We start from the raw sequence: 22,513 nt of genomic DNA on the forward strand, positions 1-22,513 counted from the left end.
CCATATTGAACCTCAAATTAAATAAGGGTCACGTTTGTGTGAAGAATGCTGATATGAGATATAAAACACAACGCATTGTCTGTTAACAGACAATTTGTGAACGGTTCATTTGTATTTGTAAATCTGACTGTAAAAGAGTCAAGTGCCTCACCAGCTGTCAACCTCACCGCACGTCACTGCAGATTAGGCTGCCTGACTTCTGACTTCTAAGTTGGTTTCCAGAAACCTCGTGTGTGACTTCCAAAAGAGCTTTGAGAAACATATCTAGTCAATTATTAAGTGCTGTTATTTTCTTTATTAAGAAACAATACCAAAGTACTTCCCTAGTTAAAAATGCTGCTTCATGATTACAAGGCACAAAATGGTTATCCACTACTGGTGTTCTAAATTTCATCTCCAGAGCTATTTATTCTCATGAGCATTTTATTGATGCATCTGCACCCTGATTTGTTCTTATTCTTTCACAGTTTTTGCTTATCTTTAACTTAATGTTTATTACTTTACTGTGATTTTTCTTAACTGTGCAGCACTTTGTTACCCTACTTTGCTATATAAACTAGGGCTACAACTAATGATTATGTACAGTCATGCCCAAAAATATTGTCAGCCCAGCATTTCTGTCAGATAACTCACTACTTCTCCCAGAAAACTCTTCTATATTCTCATGTTTATTTCTTTTCTTTGCATTAGAACAACACAAAAAAGCCAGATCTGATCCATTCCACACAGAACTCCAAAGATGGACAGAATTATTGACACCTTTTCAAAATCATCAGAAATGGTTGTAATTCAAGCAGGTGATGCTCCTTTAATTTGTAATATTTTTGGCCATGACAGTATATTATCACTTAATATACAAATTATTTTCTCAAGTAATTATTGTCTAAAATTGAGATGTTTTCAGATGTGTTAATTTGTCTGATCCAAAGTCAGAAACCCACAGATATCCAGTTTACAGTCATAGAACATTGAGAAAACCAGAACATATTGACATTTGAGAAGCTGGGACCCTTTTTTTTACCATTTTCGCTTGAAACAGTGAACATTAAATATTTAAATGATTTTTTTTTTGCCAATTGACTAATCTACTAATTGCTGCAGGTCTAAGAGCTCTAAAATAAATCTTACTAACAGACAAGACTGGTTAGGTTTCATAATGTTTCTTTCCTTCAATCCTGATTTAACCAGCCCTTGTTAGTGGATTTAGCCTTAATGTATGGAATTCAGGCGAAGGTTAAAGATGACAAACAACATGAAAGATACATAGAAATCATGGTAGCTCTTAGCATGAATACTAAAAGGCCTTGATTGAGAACCAGAGCAAATTGCTGGATGGGGCAGTATTTTGTGTGTGTGCCTGGGAGGACACCGATTCTGACTCTCATGATTACAAGATATTATTACACACCTGATTTATAGTAACATACTCTATAAAGAAGGAGAGGTAACATCTCCATGTAGCTGGCTAGCAGTAGCATCTGAGTGATGCTGGTATTAAACACTCTTGACTGTTATGCATTAGCATGAAGACAGCTCGGGCTCTCCCTCATTTATCCTGCTGAGGCAAATGTGTATGTGACTTGATTAATAGGACTGCGGTAGGCATGATTACATGGCTGCATAGAAGCAATTAATATGTTTAACTGGGAATCTCCAGGTACAGTTGTTTAAAAAAATCTGCAACAGTAAGTTACCTTCTGCAGAGTGGAGGAGATCATCAGCATCATGCAAATAACAGGCACATGAAATGACACGTGAGTGGTTGAAGGAGGAAGAAGGGCATGAAAGACAGGAAACAAAACAGACACAGGTAGAGGACAAAAAACTTAAATGACCTGGAGACAAACTAAAACAGGAAGATGTGGATTCACAATAAAGCTGTTCATGCCATTAAACATCAACTAATCTCAGAAATGGGTTCTCCATGTGAAAAGTGCACTTGACATCCAACAGCTTTTTCCTCTTGACTTTAGAGACTTTATAATTTGCAAGGCAACTGACTAATCATCGCTAATGGGCCTCAACCAAACATAAACATTCTCAAATTACATCAAACAGCTGGAGCCAGAAGGGAATTGTACGGCTTTTAAAATGCAGAGATTTAGCATCATTTTGCAATACTCTCATTAAGCCAATGAATTCTGAAGCCTTGAATCAAAATGACATTAACATTCATATCTGGGTAACTCAGCTGTTAACCCATGGGATGTAGGTGGAAAAAAAAAATCTATAGGTATCAGACAGACAGGTGTTCAGGATGACCAGACCATGCTGCACAAGGTCACAGTTCTAGTAAGATACAGTATACAAGGTTTACTATGCTTTAAAGTTGCAGCTAATCAGTAAGCATGTTATCCTATAGGGCAGTGGTCCCCAACCTTTTTATCACTGCGGACCGGTCAACGCTTGACAATTTTACCGCGGCCCGGGTGGGGGTGGGGGTACGTAGATTGTTTATATTGTTAATATAATAATAAACGTGAATCCACTGTGTTGAAAACTCCCCATAACGCTAAATCAACGGGAGCCCTGAACTTGTTTCTCTGCAACGACACGGTCCCATCTGGGGGTAATAGGAGACGATGACACCCGAAGTGTGTTGCTTATGTTCAGTCTACTCCGTTGTTTTGTTTTGGTTGCTGTCACTGCAGAAAAACCACACAGATCACACAGATAGGATGTCGGAAATGGCAACAGGGTTTTCAGTGCTGTGGTGGCGATCTCAGGGTATTCTGTCATGACTTTAATCCAGAACACCGACAGAGTTGTTGTCTCGAACATACTTTTAAGGCCGCCGTCATTTGCGATCTCCAGCAGTTGATCTTCTTCTTGCACAGACCTGCTGGATTCACCTGGTTTGTTGACAAATGGGTTGCGGATCCATTCCTTGGCAGTTCGTGGGTCCTTTGTGGCTGGGGAGTAGCGCTCGAACTCTTTTAAAAGCAAAGACATGTGATCGTGCACCAGCTGGGAGAATGAAGGCTCTGGCTCAGTCTCACCCAAAATCCCCGCTAATGTTTGAAACATGTCCAAAATGCCTCTGTTGACGCGCCGTCCCCACAAATCCAGTTTGGCTTTAAATGCAGCTACTTTATCTGTCAACTTGAAGACAGTTGTCATTTTCCCCTGAAGTGACAGATTGAGTTCATTGAGCAGGCTGAATATGTCGCACAAGTAAGCCAGTTTTGGCGCTCAAGTGACCGAGATGTAACCGAGAGAATACGGTCATTTTTCAAAATAAAAGATCGTTCAGACTCAGATAATAAATAAAACGGAAATAATTAATGATTTCTTGTGCGGCCCGGTACCAATTGATCCACGGACCGGTACCGGTCCGCGGCCCGGGGGTTGGGGACCACTGCTATAGGGGAAGAAACTGATCTTCCATTATTACCACTACAGACAAATCCGTGTCTTCAGTGACAAAATGAAAACTGCCGTCTCCAGATGTAAAACAGATATCAGCCAATCAGAATCAGTTGTCTGCATAAAGGGCCACATGAATCTCCGTAGTAACATTTCATTCAGGAGCTTAGTGAGACCCATTTCTAGCATAATGAACCAACAAAGAAGAGAAACATTTTACTTAATGATCGCCATGTTCAATGTTGGCAGCACACTGACATGACATGGCGGCTGTTCTAAGACATTGCTTCACAAGTGGCATTTTTAGTTGCATTGTGTAAAAATATTCCAGTAATTTATTAGCCTGGACATTGAACAGTGTTTGTTCAGTCTAATAAGTTTCAAATCTAAAATATTACATTCTAATTGAACTGGCCTTCGTCTGCTGTGTTAGTCCTGAGCCTTCAGTTATTAATCAGTTATTTTTAATACCAAACAGACAATGGCTTATTGTTATTGTTATGGTTTAATTTTGATCACATCAGAAATGTCATGTGCTGAAAGAGCTCTGAGTATACCTCACAACATTTAAGAAACAGGGTGAGGACAGGCAAAGCTGAAACTGGTAAGGTAATATTAAACTGGAAAAGATCAGGGAGATTCTTTTGAAAAAGAAAATATCAACAGCTATCATCATTAATTCTTGTCTAAACCACTTTAATACAAGAAAGGTAAAAAAAAATAATAAACAGCAGTGAGCAAAGAGACAAACGACATGCTTTTGTAAGTGTAGCCCGATGGATACAGACAGGTGACAGCAAACAGATAAAAAAAAAAAAGATGATTAAATCTAAACAAAATAATGTGGAAATGATCAGCAACGCTGAATCATGACTAAAATATAAACAGAGGATTAATAATGAGTCAAAAAGCATATTCAGTGGGAAGACGACAGTGGTAGCAGCATGCTCCCCAACCAACAGGTGGAGCTAAAAACTAAATAATGGGATCAAGCTTCACCGCACAGCTGCTACTTAAAGAACCAAGGAATAAGACTCTGGTTTCTGGTTTCCAATTCATGGTTTGCAAGCACATAATGAGCCTAATAAAATGCTGTCAAATTTTAAATGACTGTGCCACTCAGATCAGAGCGCACTTTAATGTGTGAAATAGCAGATTTAATGGTGTTAAATTACTTGGGCCTCCTAGTTGGAATTCTTAAGGTGTCAAAGTCCCTCAATGGAACAACTACACAAACAAAAACAAACAGGGTCAGTGAGGTAGTTCCTGTTGTCAGTTTTACTCCTGAACAAACAAAAACACTTGGAAGAGGACACACTTTAGACTGAAATGACACTGCTGGAAGCTTTTGTGACACTGTGCAAACAGCCTCAGTACTGATTTGTGTGTTGCTGTGCAGGAGCTGAGAAACTCAGCTACATGGAGTTTTCATTAGTAATGGGATGGACAAGCCCTTTTTAGTCTAAGAGTAAGAAGTGAAGTCTTCAGGTGATGCGTTTGTGGAGACGGAGACAGAAAGCATCTGATGAAAGCTGTTTACTGTGCTATAAACAGTGCAACGTGTGCCACTTACGGACAGGCTCTGTCTTGAAGAACTCAGCGGGGCTGCTTTCACCTTCACCCTTGCCATTGATGGCTGACAACTTCACTTCGTATCTGGTCTCTGGCTTCAGGCCTTTGATGGTCACCTCACCGATGGAGCCTGTTACAATACATCACAGGCTGTTGAGAGCACCTTGATCATCTTGACTGGAGGTAAAACAAATGCATCCCCTGTTCCAACTGCACATGCATTATTCATTCCATCACAGGTGAACAGTGACTGGCTCAATTCTCTATACAGAGACAGAGAAATAAATGACAGCCATCATTTTGCATCATCAACCGTAATGTATCGATTACTTTTGGGATATAGGCTGCTTTCTACATATCATTAATCATGCCTATTATTGTGTTGTATTAACTGCTTACTGCTAGTTCATGATTTTCATTCATTTATCTATATATCCTCATCTTAAGTCCATATAACATGTTTATGCACAATCACATAAAATTATCAAATAATATCTAAAGGTTAAATGCAGTGAACAATGTCCTAGTGGTGGGCACACTTAACTGGCTAACACCTGGCCATCAACTTGCACAGATTTTTAGTCGGGAAGGAGCACACACCTAAGGACTGATCAAACTCTGTAACAACTTCAAGATCTGGCAGCAGATGGGCATGTAAATCCCGCGAGATCGCGCCAATTTTCTGTACAAAAACAAATGTGGATGCAACCGGCTGGCGTTGTTTAGCCTGTATCTATCCGTGTTTTACACTTCAATTTGCACTGAAAATAAAAAAGAGGAACAAAGTGAAGAGTTTGGGTGAGATCCCGGATGCAGACACATGGACAATATAACTGTACAGCTACAGAGGAACCTTAAATGTATCAGTCCTGTTGTGGTACATGTTTGAATTAAGTTAATGTTATAGAGGCTTTCATTCTTTTGCCAAAGGTCAGCCAGTTCTTCCTCCACATCTATTGTCCGGTAGAAATGAACAGTCCTTTATAATTACCATGATTGGGCCTTTACAACTGAGTCCGATCAGTCATCACGCCCCAGTACCATTCATAATCGGTGCAGCAGTCGTTAAGTGTGTGCCCACAAACAAAAACCTTCACCCATGTCAAACTAAACCTTACAGAAGTCATTTTTGCTGTTGTGTTCTTACCATCTTGAGCCTCATAGACCTTCTGCGCCCAGCTGCCCCTGCCCTGCACCTTCCACTGCGCTCTGTATTTTAGCACAGGGACGCCTCCTGTGGATTCAGGCTCCTCAAACTGGATCTGTGCTGTGGTGGAGAAGGGACTCACCTCGATGATGGATGGAGCTGATGGCACCACTGGTAAAGGGAAGAAATGCTGTGTGATTACAACAAAAACTGTAAGATTGCAGCAGGCTCCACTGCCAGACATTATTGTTCCCTTACAGACTGAGCTCCCAGCTCCTGATAGCTCCAGTGAATGTCGGAAAAATGCTTCAGCTTTCTATGAATCTTTCCAGAGAAAGCTATGATTTATGGCCTTAATGCTATTTCACTTGTACTGAATACATAGTCTCAACATTATTTCAGAAAATAAAAATGAAGGTAAGTAAAACATTTAAATGCTCCTATGATGAAGTGACTCACATACAAGCTGATCATAAGGAAATCATAAGGAAATATATGCTGGACAATTCCACAAGTAAAACCTTGAAGATCTCTTGATTTTGATAAACTGTTTGGATCCATACAAACACCTTGCAGACAATTTCTCTACATAATGTACAAAAATGAGTTGGTACTGAAGAAGATCCAGAAATCCTCTTGAAATTAAAGAGTTCTGTGACTACTACAAAAATATGTCCCTAAATTTATGAATTGGATTTGTAAAAAACAAAAAAACCTACTTGGCCTGTAGAGTACACAATTAAATGACAACTTATTCATCATTGATCAGAACAGCCTTACTTTGATCCTCCCACCACTGCACTGGCTATTTTAGATAAAATGACATTATTTAAAGCGGCATTAGAAAGATTTAGTGGCTTCAGAAACTGGGCAGGAGGGGTGAAGAGGAGCGGAGGGAGAAGAGGAGGGGATACTGTTTGAGTTTGTTTTCACTTCATTTCTCTCTTAATAGTCAAAAATTAGAGGGAGAAGTTAGTTAATGCAGCTTTAAACTGTTTAACCCATGAGACTGTCCAAATCCAAGTACTGTGGGTGAATTCACACACTCTGGTGTGAGCACAGTGGAGTGCTGAATCACTTTGATCTTAGAAATTAAAACGCACGCTGTAATTAAAGCGGCTGACCATGTTCTTCTCTGGCTGAAGAACGTGGTTTTTTCTGTTCATTTACTTCAGAATGTGGCTTAAGACTGTCTGTTAGGCCATTTGTCTAATGTGCTGATGAGTATAGTCTATGGTATCAGCTGGTGGTGATCTGATACTGTAATAAAATGTTGTGACTTTGATAAATTGTCTTTGACTTCATAGTACACGCAGCAGAACCTTGGATGTCCACAGTAATGTATTCTGTTTTACATTTCTTTTAACACTGCACTAAGTGAAAAGATCCCTTGATCCCTTGTATTTTCTAAACAACCAGAGGGAAGGAGCTTAAAACTATGGTTATGTTACCTTTTCATCCAAATTTATCATCCATCTAAACAAAGCCTCCTCTGTGTAATCTCACACTGTGGGAGATGTTTTAGCTTAATGTGTTTTGAATGTGAGTGAATAAATCGACTTCTGAAGTCTGGGGTCAGAAAAACTCTCCATTTATTGCAATTTCATTTTTGTGCTACAATGAAATGTACCTTAACTACTGCTTAGGTATCACTGATGTGGTTTTACACAGTTATTGTGAACGGGGGGGGGGGGGTTAGAATGACAGCACTGACCAGCCTGAATGAGGAGGAACTCCTTTGACTCGGTACCCATCTCATTTGAAGCAGTGCAGTTATAGCTCCCAAAGTCATTTTCAGACTCAGGGGTTATCTGGAGGAGCACAATAAAAAAGAAAACAGCAAATATATGAAGGGCAGTGTACCAAAACAGATGAACAAACTTGTGTGCCAAACACTCAGAAGGTGACCTTTTTGTTTGTCCATTAGAGTAGCCTATTTTTATTTGTTGCTCTGAGCTTTCCTGCTGCTGAATTATTCATCAGATTTTTTTCTACAATAGAGCTGAAAGAAAACCCTTCACTTCAAGCCTATGCTCATGAAATCTTGATGATACAAAGGGTCTATGTGCGTGTGTGTGTGGGAGGATATGTACCTGTAGGTAGCTGATCAAGGGAGTTCTGAAGATCTTAATGTTGGTAGTGTTGGAGTTGGGGAGCTGCAGTTCATCTCGCAGCCAAACAATAGACACATCACTGGGATTAGCCTTAACCTCACAGCTGATATTGGCTGTATTCCCCTCCCAGGTGTACACTACCACTTCACCTTGTATCTTAGGGGCATCTAGTGGAAAAAATACATTTAATACAGACTTTCTACCACAACACTTAAAAATCTGAGACACAGGGAAATACTTACACTGGACCTCCAGATACACTGGATGATCATCATCTCCGATGGCACTGCGCGCTGTGCAGAGATACTGACCAGCGTCTGTATACTTGACATACTTCAGAGTGAGGGAGGACACACGAGCGTCACTCCTCACCACCACATTTCCATCCAGACTCTAAATGGGAGCAGAAAATGACTTGGTTTAGGAAAAACAAACCATTGACATTATTTATTTTCCAGAGCCATATTGCACATTTACATCTACACAGCACATTTTGGTAGAAAGATACAGTATGTGGCCTGGAAAAAAAAAAGTGCTTTCATAAGGCGAACAGGCTTTACATTTCTGAAACAGGCACACCCTGCTCTTTAATGATTTTGAGGCGAGCAGGCTTTACATTTCTCAAACAGGCACACCCTGCTCTTTAATGATGTGGGAACATAAAGACACAGTTGACAGTACAGGGGAGCTAATCAATAATTGATGACAGAAGGCACTAAAAACCATCTAGAGCTGTTCACACAGAGAGCTTACCAACTTGTGAAATAAGCTGATGCATGACACTAGAAAGCATTACCTTACAGGCCACGCTTGCACTTTTATTTTGAAGACACTTAGGACTGAGTGTCATTGCACCCAGTCATATTTTTAGTAAACTAACATTTCCAGTTAATTACTTGGGGTATTTTTGTTGTATTCGTGTGCAGTACTGCACATTCAGCCCTTGCCACAGTTTCAGTGAAGGGCCAAGTCACATAGCACTTAAAAATCCAGAAATAACACATGGCTGGTTAATGAGATGTGTAAATGACCTTCCTGCTCTAGAAGTACCTGGTTTCATTAACTTGATATGCAGAGTTACAACATCCAAGCAGAAGTAGCTTCTCCACCTTCAGGGTGTTGTTGTGGATGCTGCTGTCGTGTGACACTAAACTGTCAGGGTGCAGAGTTTCAGACAGACTGAAATGTTCTTTTTAAAGAAATGTCTTCCCCATCGGGGCATTACTATTTAAAGCATTTATTATACAGACTCTAAACCTTTTTTTTCCACCACTAACAATGTCAGTTTGTTGTGTAGCAAATGTTATCTATGTCCTAGATGATCTTCTTCTCAATTTCATTTATGATTTGGGATGCGTTTTCACACTGTACTCATTCATACAGTAGGCTTTGGTGTTTTTGTGGATCGTTCCTTTTAACAAAGTGCTGTAGAACTTTATACCTAAGTCTATCTTTTGGCTGCTTTCAACAGTTTTGATCCAAGCTGCAAACAAAACAATAGCACGGATGCTTTTACACATATTGAATTAGGGCCCAGTCTGGGCAGCCATGTAAGAGAAACCCTTGTTATTTTGTATTCAAATTCAACAGACAAAGCATGTCTGGGGCATTCATTATGTATGGTGGGTAGCGGGACCTGGGAGACTTGCATAACACGCTACCCTTTCATTGTGACCCCTGTGCAGAGTGGTCTCTCTCTACCCATGTGGTAGTGCTTCTGACTCCTGCATCTGTACCGCACTGTGCACAACCATGAAGCTAGCTTCAGTACGGAGTCCTTTTTCATTTTGTGTGCCAACTGTTCTGGAGAATGCAGCCTAAAAATGTCACCAAAGCCTGAAAACTTGAACAGATCTCAGGGGCTACAGCCACTCATTCCCTATATGAAACGCATAATGAATATTATCATCTACTAGAGGAAAATTATGTGCTCACTGCAGTTTAATATTGTGATTCATTAATGTTTCATAACAGTGGATTTTCAGCATTCATGCACACAAGTGGCTGTCTATTGGACGTCTATTGTTAACGCTACCTTATCTTACCAATAGGAATAAAACCACTTTACATGTCTGTATAAAACAGATGAGGGAAGAATATAGAGACTTTCAGATATAAGCCCTTCTAATAAAACAAACTACACTGACAGCTGAGGCCTCCAACAGCTTCTTTGAGGAGAGAGACAGTGCTGGCACATCAGAGCAGAAAATTGAGAATACACCGAGGACATGTTTAATTCGTGTCTCACTAAACCTTAACTGGCCCAGCATACAAATGTACCTTCCCTTCCGCAGCTTGTCAAATGAACCACATCTGCATCTGCAACAAAACATGTTCATATTGCTTCATGCTCATCCCCTGTGTGGTTCACAGTGGAACGTCTTGTAGAGAGGACACTGATCGATTCAGAGTGCAGGTGGACCTTACACCATATTCTGTTGTGAAGTCAGGATTAATCACTGCCTGAGTCACTAGTGTAAACCAGTGCACTCACAACATGAAACTGCAAATGTGCTGCTGAGATACAGTTTCAGACAACTGAAGAACTAGAGCTAGCTGATTAAAATGTGGTTCAGAAAACAAAGTACCATGGCATAGCGAAAGGGAACATAGGGAAAGTGTGGCATTTGCTTGAGCTTATCTTTATCCTTAAAAAACACAGAAGCTTAGGTTGCTGGGATGTGCTTAGTTGAGCTCTTTTGGACTGGCTGATTTTTGTACAATCAGCTCATCAGTAAATGTATAAAATTATCCATTTTATCCATACTTTCAAGGTAAGAGATATTAGTTCTGATGCAACCACGTGTAAATGAGTTTGACACAAACCTAGTAATTACTGTCAGCATATGTGATATGAATGGTTCCTTCTCACTTCCTGTAGTGAGTACTCAGTGATGAGGGTTTTCATTCTAAAGTTTCTGTAATGAATGCATGTCAGCTATCAATATTTAGCGATTGTTGGTTCCCATTCCCAAAGCTATTACAGAACAGAGGAAAAGAAAAAGAACATTCTACTTGATGTGCAGTGCTCCCTGCAATTTGAAAAATAAATAGCAAGGCTATTTGAGGAATCAAATGGTCTAAAAATACATACTGTATTTAACTTCCTGTCAAAGTATAAATAACAATGGCAACCCTAATATCTGATCTTGCACCTGAAACAGTGGGCTGATCACTGATGACATACTTCGGGAAAGCACAAACTCCTGCCCAAAGCCAAAAAATGACTCTGTACCAGCTCTGTCTGCTAGTAGGGTGCGCTCAGGACTAATATTGGAATTGACAAAGTGGTATTTCTCGCCAATTTTCTCACATATGTAAAACACATATTCGATATTGAAGAAAGGCTTATGTGGGCAGCTCTTTCGTTTGCCAATTTTCACTTTCTCTCAGGAACAGTGCCTGGCTGTGATCCTCTGGGCTGCTGCACAAAGACATCTTTCATTTTCTCTTATATGCAACTAGAGAAAACTATTTTCTAATGTCAAAAATACATGTCGAAGTCATAATCAAGATTTGGCAATGAACTGAGTGAGATCTGGAGATGAGTGTGGGAGGACAGAGGGATCTGAGAAGTGTGTGTTTTACCTCAGCAAAATCAGCTTTTTAAGAGAAAACAGGTTGACACGATGCATCTAACAGATGCTATAAAAAGTAATTATCAAAATCATATTTGAGCGGCTAAACGTCTTATGTTGTTCTATGTTCACACAGGCTAGGCTAAAAATTCAACAAGAGTAACTAAGCTATACCATGTTAAGTTTATATGGAACTCATACGAGTAAAACAAAAAGTTGGAGAGACTTGCACTGCCTTGATTGGCTACTGCATCTTTCTCATGGAGTTTTCTCTCCCTGACCTGTATTTGTTCGAGAACTTTGATCTGTATCCGTCCAAAATTGAATTAGACTCCCCTGACATGAAAGATGGATGGGTGTAGGAAAAAGTCATGCATTTAGAATACCTTATGCTGCTCGGGCCGAGTCCATGATGCCTGTAGAAGACAGAGACAGAACAACAAACAAAAAGCAAAGCAATCCTTAGAAAGTAATCCTTATCCAGGCCAAGCTGGAATGCTCAACATTACATGTAGGCATTACATGTCCAGTTCATTTTCCATGCATCCATAGTACCCTGAGCTAAAAATCTGATTTTGATCAAACTTAGCAGACGCAATATAGCAAATGCTTTGGATTTCCCTTCCCAACAAGTCTTTTATGTGACAATAAAAGCTTTCCTTTAAAGGTACATTTCTGGGGGATTTGGGTAGGTGTCAATTTCTGTTCTGCACACCGAACGAGACTGCTTCTAAGCCTAAGACAAGTAAGTCTGCGGGCATAGCACAGATGCTTACGGATAAAAAAAGTTATTGGTTTATAAAGAAGGGTGACTCCATTTCATTGCAACTGCAGAGATTTGTCGGCCTGTTAGGCAAAGTGGTGCGGCAATTATCGAGTCACGATCCATTTATGATGCTTGAAGCAATAACTGTTGTTTTTACTCAAGCGTATAAAAAGTATGTCATACATCAAGAAACAACAGTTAGTACCCTAGTTGAGAGTCATAGAGCGGTACTTGCTGTGTTTCACAATAAGTAAATATGATTTTAAAATAAACAGTTTTGCTACAGCTCTTTCTACACCCCATGTGAGACCTATGAGGAGGTCTGCCTACAGGTGCACTGTGGTGACTAATTTTGCTAGTCTGATGTTCTGCTCTGAATATCAACAGTACTTTTAATATAGTCCAAGAAGTGCTTATTTCATTGTTATGCTCTGATTTTATTCCAAGGTTCAAATAAACAAAAATGTGTGTTGCTGAATTTGTCCTACAATATTCTTTAAAGATAAAAAGGCACTTCTCCCTATCAGTAGATGTTTGTATTATATGAATGGATGCACTAAAGATGTAATAACTGACTAAAACTATTCAATTTAAATAATAACTAGGACTCGTTTTCCAGGTTTATCCCTCGCTGCCTCTCAATATTGTCATGTAGTGAAAACAATGGTCGTACTCAGGCATCGCACTTCAGTTCTTATGTTGGTCTCATATACAGTACACACTGCAGACTGTATGTTTAGAAAATTATGGCAACTACTGAAGTACAATATTCATAAAAACACCAAAAGCACATTTTGTTGATTGTTTTACTGGGATCCAAGTTAGTTTGAGTTGCTGAACAAATACAATCCCATATAACAAGACTGATCACATCTCCCACTCTACTAAATACAGTAAACTAATGTATTATTTTTTAACAAATACATCAGAACGCACAGAATCAAGCTTCTGGATGATGAACAAATCCTTTGAACTGCACTAGACAACATGCTACTGAATGCCAAGTTAAATCACAATGATCACAAAGCCCACAAGACAAAAGGCTTTGTGGAAAGCATGCTCTATGGATTTTATGATGCTGAGGAGAAGATGTTAAGCATGCTGATGGGATATGATGGCCCACGTAGCGAAAAGGTACTGAAGCATAACAAGCAAAATGATAAACAGCTATTTCATCAGGTGCCACAGCAAGAACATGTCTAGTAAACGAAAGCAATCTGCCAGAGTAATTGTAGGGTGAAACAAACCACCAGAGTTCACACGTAAAGTCCGCCCTATATTATCCACTCATAATCATAGCAGGATGTTTATAAATAATGCAGAGAACATTTGGTGTGCTTGAATTCAAGCAGCTAAAATCACTGACAAGCCTCATTCACCATTTACTATGGAAAAAAGCAAAACAAAGAAGGTAAAGAGAGGAGACAGCAAAATCTATGTAAAGCATACTGTGTGAGTGTAATTTCACTGTGTACGTCGTCGACTGTCACAGTAAACACAGTGTGCACCGTACATCATTACAAACAGCAGTTGGCTGCATTTCACCACGGTGCCGAGAAAAGGCAGTAGCCCAATTAAAACAAGCAACCTAATAGTCTGGAACATCTCCACCTCGTTTGCAGCGTTGCCTGTGCGGTAAGCCAGCTGACAAGCATCACCGTCATATCTGTGACAGGTGTTTAAGACAAAGGGACACTGAACAACAGCAGATGTGAGTGTGTAAAGCGAAAGACACCGTATCACAATCACCTCTCCAAGCAAATGCGCACAGCACTATGGTGACGGTTCCCTTGGGACTTCTCATTTTTCCAGCCCATTGTTATTCCCTTTATAGAGTTATTCTCACTCTTTGTACCGACTTAAATTGTAATGTCACTGTGAAGGCACAGACATACTAAGACAAACACATACAGTAAATGTTCAGAAGCTTGACGGTGTTTTCTTCACTGGGTGACGCCTGACTGAAACTGATGACTGTGCATAGTCACCGTCATGTGTAATTAACTGCTGAGCCTTGGAACCACTGCCAGTATGTCGCAAAAAACTGACTAGCATTTTAGCAAAGAACCCCTCACATCACGCCACTACCGAGCTAGCAGACATGCTGTCGTAAATAAGTAGCTATTGTGTTTGGAGGAAGCAACGCTCTCTGCATTGGCACAAGATGTGGCCAGCATTCCTCAGTGTGAGCTGCTCTGCCTCCACTGCTACCACACAACATTAATTACAAATTTTCTTTAAGCATCTCATTACTTACAAAATAATCATACATTTCTTTTCTGAAGTCTTTAATTTCTAACTGGTGAAACTTTTTACAAAAACACACATATCCCTCAAAATACTGCCATAGGATTACAGCTTCAAAACCCTGCATCATGCAGAATGCTTACTACTGTACGTATTTACATAAGCAAAGTGTTCATTATGTAGATAATGTACGACGCACGGAAAAATACTTCATTTACATTTCAGTAATTAAACAGACACCCTTATCTACTGTAGAGCGACTTGCAGCAAATGTATTCAAAGCACTGAAACAGCCCAATACCTCATGTCAAACTGATCAAAGCTTTAAAATAAATATATTAAAACTTAATTTTAATTGCTATATGACCAGAAACTAAGCTATCCCCAGATTGAATTTGAAACATAATTGTAAGCAGGCACCCACCCACGAGTGTAAAGTGCAACACGTTTTTGAAGATACTACTTTTATCCTGCCTTTTTCTGTACAGGACCACATTTATATTGCATGATACAGTAATCTCCTTCAATCCCCACATTATGCATCTCTTTGCTCTGGGTTATCAGACAATGCTTTTGTCTGCTGACACTGAAGACTTTGTGTAGGAGGCTATTCAGAAGGAATTAGCTTGTCCTCATGTTAACCTTTAAAACTCAAGACCACAGCAGAACGAGAACAGGGTCAAGCGAAGCCAGATGCAGATTTGAATGGCTAATCTGACACAAAATATCAGATCTAACACAGACCGTCTTGGTTTATTACAAGACTGTATCTGCAAGACAACTCTAACCCTGATCATGTTGCTCAAATATACAAAGTAATACTGTAGAGTATTCAGTATACAATAATTCTATATCTTGAGCTGCAGAGGCCATCACCTCTGTCTGCTGCATTGCAGTTCTCCTGCTAAAGATTAAGATAACATAATTAAAACCTTTACCCTATGCTCTTTTGTTTTTGTACTTTTGTGTTTAATAGTTACTCTACTGAAGCTGTCAGCTATAAAGTACATATGAGTCAAAAGGCTAAATGTTACTTACAGTTACTCTGTGGAGTGACCACTGGTAAGATTATGGAAAAACATTTTTTACATATGGGTCCAAATTTTGTTTGTCCTGCTGTACATGCATGCAGGCACCGTGATACAAATTCCTGATAATGGTTTCACTCTATTCAGGTGGCCGAGATCTTGCAGCAAAAGCAGGGAAGAAGAAGAAGAGTCCTAGAAAGCAAACATGGATATCAACAATGAAGATGCTGAAAAAAGTGTAGAAAAGATCATCTGGGCTTGGTTTTAGGTGGAGGACATTTCACCTCTAATCCAAAAGACTTCATCAGTTCTGTCCGACTGGTGGTGAGCAGGAGGTATTTAGTCCCCTGGGTGGTGTTTCAGTCCTTCGATGGCCAACAATGTCCCTTAATGACTGATATGTTGTGGTTCCAGTCTTTTGGTTGCCAACAATGTCCTCTAGCGACTGAGTCATTATAGTCCGCTATCGGTGAGCGTTGTTACCTGTCTTTGAACCCTAACCTGTGGACCGACGCCTATCGTCCTGATGTGAATTAGGGTGGGAATGTTTGGGCCGAGATTTCAAAAAAGGATTGTAGATGGATGACAAGTTGTGTCTTAGTCCACCACCCCTATTTAGTGAGGGGTGTTCTATTTTTACAAAAATAGCTTTCTTGACTCCTCTCTCAAACCAGCGATGTTCTCTGGAGAGGATCTGGACTTCACTGTCCTCAAAAGAATGTCCTTTGTCCTTCAGGTGGAGGTGGACTGCTGACTCTGGTCCACTTGAGTTGGCCCTCCTGTGTTGGGCCATGCGTTTGTGAAGCGGCTGCTTAGTTTCACCAATGTACAAGTCGTTACACCAATGTACAAGTCATTATACTCCTGACTACACCTAATGGCATACACCACATCACTCTTCTCTGATAAACCAGCCACATAAGGGATGCCAGTGTTATCCCTTCTTGTTTCTGGTTTCTCCCTGTTGGTGTTGGACCTCTTCCTCACTTTGGTGAAGGCCCACTTGGGGTATCCACAAGCCCTAAGGGAGTTCTAGATGTGTAGTTTCTCCTTCTTGGCCCCTTCTGCAGTTGTGGGCACTTCCTCTGCCCTGTGATTTAAAGTTCTGATGACTCCCAGTTTGTGTTGAAGTGGATGGTGTGAGTCAAAAAGCAGGTATTGGTCCGTGTGTGTAGGTTTCCAATATACTTCAACCTTCAGGCTTCTGTCCCCTCCCAAATCAGAAAGGCCAGAAAGTTATCTCTGGCATCCTCACAAATGAATTTGATGTTGTCATCCACAGAGTTGATATGTTTGGTGAAAGCCTCTACCTCCTGGGTCCTGATTTTAACCCATGTGTCATCCACGTAGCAGAACCAGTGGCTGGGAGCGGTACCAGTGAAGGAAGACAGGGCTTTCTCCTCAATTTGTTCCACTCAGACAGTGTGCTATTCACAAGCAGCATCAGCTGAAGTGAGCCAGGCCTCACAGCAAGAGATCTCAGAAATGCTACAATCAAGAGTTGGTTTGCATGTGGCTGGAAATGGTCACAGAACAAGCTGCGTGACGCAGCAGGACAATGACCCTAAACATCGAAGTAAATCTACTACAGAATGGCTTCAGAGAGAGCCTCTGTGGTGGGGATGCAAGTGAATAAGGATGTGACATCATATGAGACCATGGTCTCCTCCTGGTCCAGCTGCAGTTGTCTCCCAGTGAAGTCCTATTATGTGGTGTTGTGCGTTTTCCACCAAAGGAGCCAGGATGGTGCCCACGTGCTTGGCAATGTTGTAAGTCACAGAGCTGATGCTGCTGACGATGGGTCTGAACGGGCCTCCTTCCTTGTGTATTTTGGGTAGGCCATAAAGGCAAGGGATGGCCTCCCCAGGGTATAGTCTGTAGAATAGTCGCCGGTCGATAACTCCCTCCTTTTCCGCTTACTATGACCTGGATGACTGAGAATTTGCACGGACATGTTGCTACTCAACAATAAAGATGCAAAGCTTTTAAAGAAAAATCGACTTTGCAGATATTCCATAAGGAAGATAAAGAACTCAACATATTTGTAAACCTCAAAGATAACACACATGTTGAGTGAATACAACCAAATGAATAACACAAACTTCATTTACTCCACAAGGCTCCTTTAATACTCTAATTGGAGAAGTTTTTTAGGATTGTTTGAGGCTGGTTTCTCACTTTCATAATGGAGGCTAGCCAAAACAACATGAACATATACAAATGCTTTGTGAGGGTTAGTTTCTGAGGTCGTTTTCAAAGTTGGTATCCTTCAAATTAAAGTATGGACTGAGTATTGAACCATGAAAAGTAGTTAGTCCCTCTCAAATGCAAATTGTGTAACTGACCGACTGTGTAATGTGCTGTAGATTATTCAATTAACTGTTGTTGTGGTGAAAGTGCAATTCATCATCTTACTGTACACTGAGGATGATGAAGCTGAAACTGATGAAAATGCCACTGTGTTCCTACACTACAAAGTCACAGTCCACAGTGTCAGCTGGGACAGATAAACTTAATATCAAGTTTTTACTAGGTTTTTAATGTAAAACAGAGCATCACAACTGTTTTTCATGAAACAAAATTAGATAGAAGAAAATGTGGAGTTTTTGTAAAACTTGGACTATTAGACCTTAAGTGGTATTTTTGACATTATTCTGAATTGTCTTCTATTATCCAACTGAACTTCAGGTCTGACAATAAATCACTGATATGTGAGATACAACAAAATACTGTGTGAAAATCAAACAAATTTGTGTTATCACTGGGCTCTGCATAAATGCCGAATGTAAAGTTTGTAATATACTGCAAATCAAGTTCTTCAAACAAGACAAATGAAACGGGCTGGCCAGCTACAGTAGGAGCCAAAGACTGGAAACACATTCAGATAACCTGCTAATTAATTCATCATCACCCCATATCTAAAATGGCACAGTACAGATCAGGACTGGTGTTCTGACATTACAATCATCCCTATATATTAATATCAAATACATTTTTGTAAAATGCTACTCTTAACATCCTTCAAAGTTTGTTCAAAAAACTGTAAAGTGACTTAACAGCCACATCGTTTTCAATTCACCATGTCCACCCCAAGTGAATGCTCCTTCACTGGTCCTACGCATTCTAGATGAAATACAGCTGTTATGATGATTACAGGCAGGATGGCAGACAGACATCAGATGAAGAAGCAAAACAAGACAATAAAACAATTAGCAGCCACTTCCACATGCATTGATAATGCCCCACCAAGGAAATCATTTCCCCCGCTTATGAGAATCAGAGCTCTAAAGGACAACATAAGCAACCAGCATTTACAGGACTGACTAAGGCTGCTAATCGTTTCTTTGAAGACAGCTGTGAAGAGATGCCACAGATCATACTGCAGACTGAAGTGCAAAACGCATTGCCACCATAGCACAGCTGTGCATCACATAACCTGTGTCATGTGACGCTCCATGGTGTAGCATGTCAGCAACTGCACAGTGCAGAAAGTGTGTGGGTAATGCTTATTATGCTAAGAAAACGCCTCTGTGTTTTCATTTCCTGCAGAGTCTATCCTCATGCCTACAGCACAGCTTGTTAGGCAATGTCTTTCATGACATGCTGTAATGGTGTGACGGTGGGATGTAGAGTTCTCACTGTTAATCTACCCCTTATGACAGCTTTAAGACCACAAAAGAAGTCGATTTGTCGCTGACAGAAGAAGCCGAGGTCAAGCAGCTAGGAGGCGTATTCTGCAAAAAACTGCTGCTTCTCATGGGACATCTACACTGGATAGAAGGACTGAGATGTAAAGTGTTAGTGTGCAGTGTGTCCGTGTGGGCTTGTGAGCTTCGCTACTGAGAGTTTGTGGAGTTAAAAAGGAAAAAAATAGGCTTGTCGTGACATGCATCATAAGGTAGTAGCATGTTTTGCACTTAAAGGCAGGCTCCACTCAGAATCAGTTTTTGAATATCAGTCAGCTGTGTGGCTGTGAAAAGCTCCTATTTCTGTTCCTCACAGTGCACAGTGCCTGTAGCCTGCTCAAATTCAAGTCAGATACAATAGATTCCAATAGAGACCGGTTTTCACAGTTGTAAAAGTCCCCATTAAACTTCTTCTTGCAGCATAATCCCTTTCTTCACTGCCCACCTCTATGATCGGTATTCAAACACTCACATTTTCACTTTAGTCTGCAGGGGATGAGAGTTGGATACTCAAAAGATAGATTGTAGTTGGAGCAATTTTACCCTCAATTTGAAAGTGATACTGACAAATGTTAGAGAATCTACAATATTATGAAGGTGACAGACAGACAGAGCTGGGCTTGAATCCAGGCAACATCATGGTATGATGGAAAGTTTGGAATGATCAGGCAGCAGGGACACAGAAATGGTCTTTCCATTTTATTAGGTTATTAACCAGATTTTCACCTGATAAGCTCTAGACTTTCTATCACAGGATCAGTGAAGTTTTTCAGGCTATATTTGGAAAGCAATACAATAGTGTAATCAATTTCATCAACTCCGATGAGATCATTAGTTGGGGTTTTCAAGAAACAGCTGGGAAATTATCAGTAAAAATTGATTATTTGATTTCACTAGGGGTTTTGTCAAATCTGGAGGCATACTTTGCAACACCACTCTAGTACATTTCTGTGCCATGCAGATTTCATACCTGATAGATCCTGTTTAGATGTGCCTGTAAGAAGAAAATGTAGTGCATGTAATGGACTGGCTCCAGAATATCTCCAAGACCCACAGTGCATCTCTGAAGCATTTTCCCCCTCATTACCTCTTAACTGTGGCAAGACACCAAGACCTTGAAGAATCAGGCCATGTGGGCAATAGAAGAATGAAGAGTACCAATCTGGTATTCATTGGTTTTTATGGTTTGCACATTGAAAGTTATAGAGGATATTACCACAAAAAGCTACAGGAATATCAAGTATGTAATGAAGAGTAAAAAGCTTGCTAAATGCATCGTCGAAACAAATGTAAAATATGGCGGCAAAACAACCGTTGATAAAAAAAATTGTAATTATAACACTTTGGTGTAAAAACCTTTCAACCACAAATATGATCAGAATAATGGAAATAGTGATTGAAAATACAAAAAAAAAACTCTTGATCATTCAAGTGCTCATTCTAGCAAATACAATGAAAAGCAGATGATGTTTAATTATTGCCTCAAATTACATACTCCTTTTAGAAATGTTCTAATTGGGTTTTTGAGGCAGACTGTTTTGGCATTTGGGAAAACTCAAGTCACATTTAAGTGCAGTCTACATTATTGGCTGAGTATGGCTGAACTAATGACATGGGGTCCACTGGGCCATCTCCATGGAGCTGCTCATTTAGGAGAAATAATCAGCAGCCCATAAACCTTGCTGAGGGCCTTTCACAGTGATACAGCACAAGTCCTCTGCACCACCTGCACATGATCAATATACTCCTTGAATTTAGGGTAAAGGTATTCGGTCCTTCTCTTGAGACACCAGTGTCCTGCAGGTTTGTGTTCCTCCCTAGGGGTTACTAGTCACTGTGTCCCAGTTTCACATCACATACCATAAAGTATACCATGAGAAATGTAGTGTACAAGAAATGTAGCACCACAAATTGCAGAAAATATTTTAAAAATCACATTCCATACTGACTATTTTCTGTGCTGTCACCAGACACAATGGACCACCATCTATTACTGCTTCAGTGTACAATTTTTAGAATTAATGCACAGTATGCCTGGGACACAGATGGCACCAGTCTACTTTAGGCCAGGTGTGGTTCATTAACTGCAGGAGGAAAGATGCTTGCTGAACACCAGCCACTGAGGACCAAAGCTGAGCAGGGCTTAGAGATTTGGCTGCTATTATTTTACCTGTTCTCCTTCAGTGAAGACACGCTCACCATAGCTCCAGCTGATGGTGGGAGTTGGATCTCCTGAAGCCTCACAAGTCAGAGTTACCTGCTCATCCATCTCTGATGTGGTCTGGTTTACAATGTATGTGATCTTAGGTTTGACTGTAAAACAAACAAACAAAAAAAAAATAAAAAAACACAGTCATCACGACTGCACTGGCAAAACAAGAACGCCAGGTGGTTTGGCAGCACATGTACAATAAGTAAAAGAGCAGCTCAGAGGCTTTGAGATGAGTTCAAAGGGAGGCTGACGATGAGCAGCTTGACAGGTGAATTATTATGCCAGCAAAACTGTATCTGAGCTTTTCCCATCCTGGCAGCAGCAAAGCTGTGATAACAATGTGGGGATCCAAACTTAATTCATGTTGCAGTTTATTTAACCTATCTGAAAGGAATAGGTTTACGTTTCTGTTTACATTGGAGCAAACCACCCAGTTACAGTAAACCTGAGCTAACCTGACAGCGCAGCAGGGTGCCACAACTGTGATGTCAGCAAAGCGAAGCAAACTGAAGAGCTACTTTTAAAGCACGACGATGTGCATACTGTAACTCTGTGCTTTCATATTTACCATTTCACTCCATGAAGGATGAATTCATGGATTAGACAATAGATTTGCTACATATCAGCCTATTAAATATGGAGCACACATAATGTACAACAACTGAAGCCTCATGTTACAAAGCTGTCATCTCAACTGATAATTATTAAATGAGCAATGTCTTGTCATGTTTTTATTTCATGCAACAATTTGTATTTATAGCCAGGAGTGTCAAAAACTGAGCAGTGTCACTTTTACA

General features: G+C 40.2%; 1 protein-coding gene across 8 annotated transcripts in view; it reads right to left on the minus strand.

Annotated features, from left to right (window-relative positions):
- Nucleotides 1-22,513, minus strand: part of ncam1b (neural cell adhesion molecule 1b) — an 87,974-nt gene that overhangs the window by 10,479 nt on the left and 54,982 nt on the right. For 5 of the 8 annotated variants that reach the window (XM_020614830.1, XM_020614823.1, XM_020614826.1 and 2 more), the window contains exons 8-15: nucleotides 21,675-21,817; nucleotides 20,475-20,498; nucleotides 12,164-12,193; nucleotides 8,442-8,592; nucleotides 8,179-8,366; nucleotides 7,800-7,896; nucleotides 6,086-6,256; nucleotides 4,940-5,068 (exon numbers count right to left, since the gene is read on the minus strand). In XM_020614830.1, the coding sequence (XP_020470486.1) occupies nucleotides 4,940-5,068; nucleotides 6,086-6,256; nucleotides 7,800-7,896; nucleotides 8,179-8,366; nucleotides 8,442-8,592; nucleotides 12,164-12,193; nucleotides 20,475-20,498; nucleotides 21,675-21,817 (933 nt within the window). The remainder of the gene's footprint in view (nucleotides 1-4,939; nucleotides 5,069-6,085; nucleotides 6,257-7,799; nucleotides 7,897-8,178; nucleotides 8,367-8,441; nucleotides 8,593-12,163; nucleotides 12,194-20,474; nucleotides 20,499-21,674; nucleotides 21,818-22,513) is intronic. The other 3 variants (XM_020614825.1, XM_020614831.1, XM_020614824.1) reach the window with 2 other exon arrangements.

Source organism: Monopterus albus, unplaced genomic scaffold (genome assembly GCF_001952655.1).
Source record: "Monopterus albus unplaced genomic scaffold, M_albus_1.0 scaffold152.1, whole genome shotgun sequence".
NCBI lineage: Eukaryota > Metazoa > Chordata > Actinopteri > Synbranchiformes > Synbranchidae > Monopterus > Monopterus albus.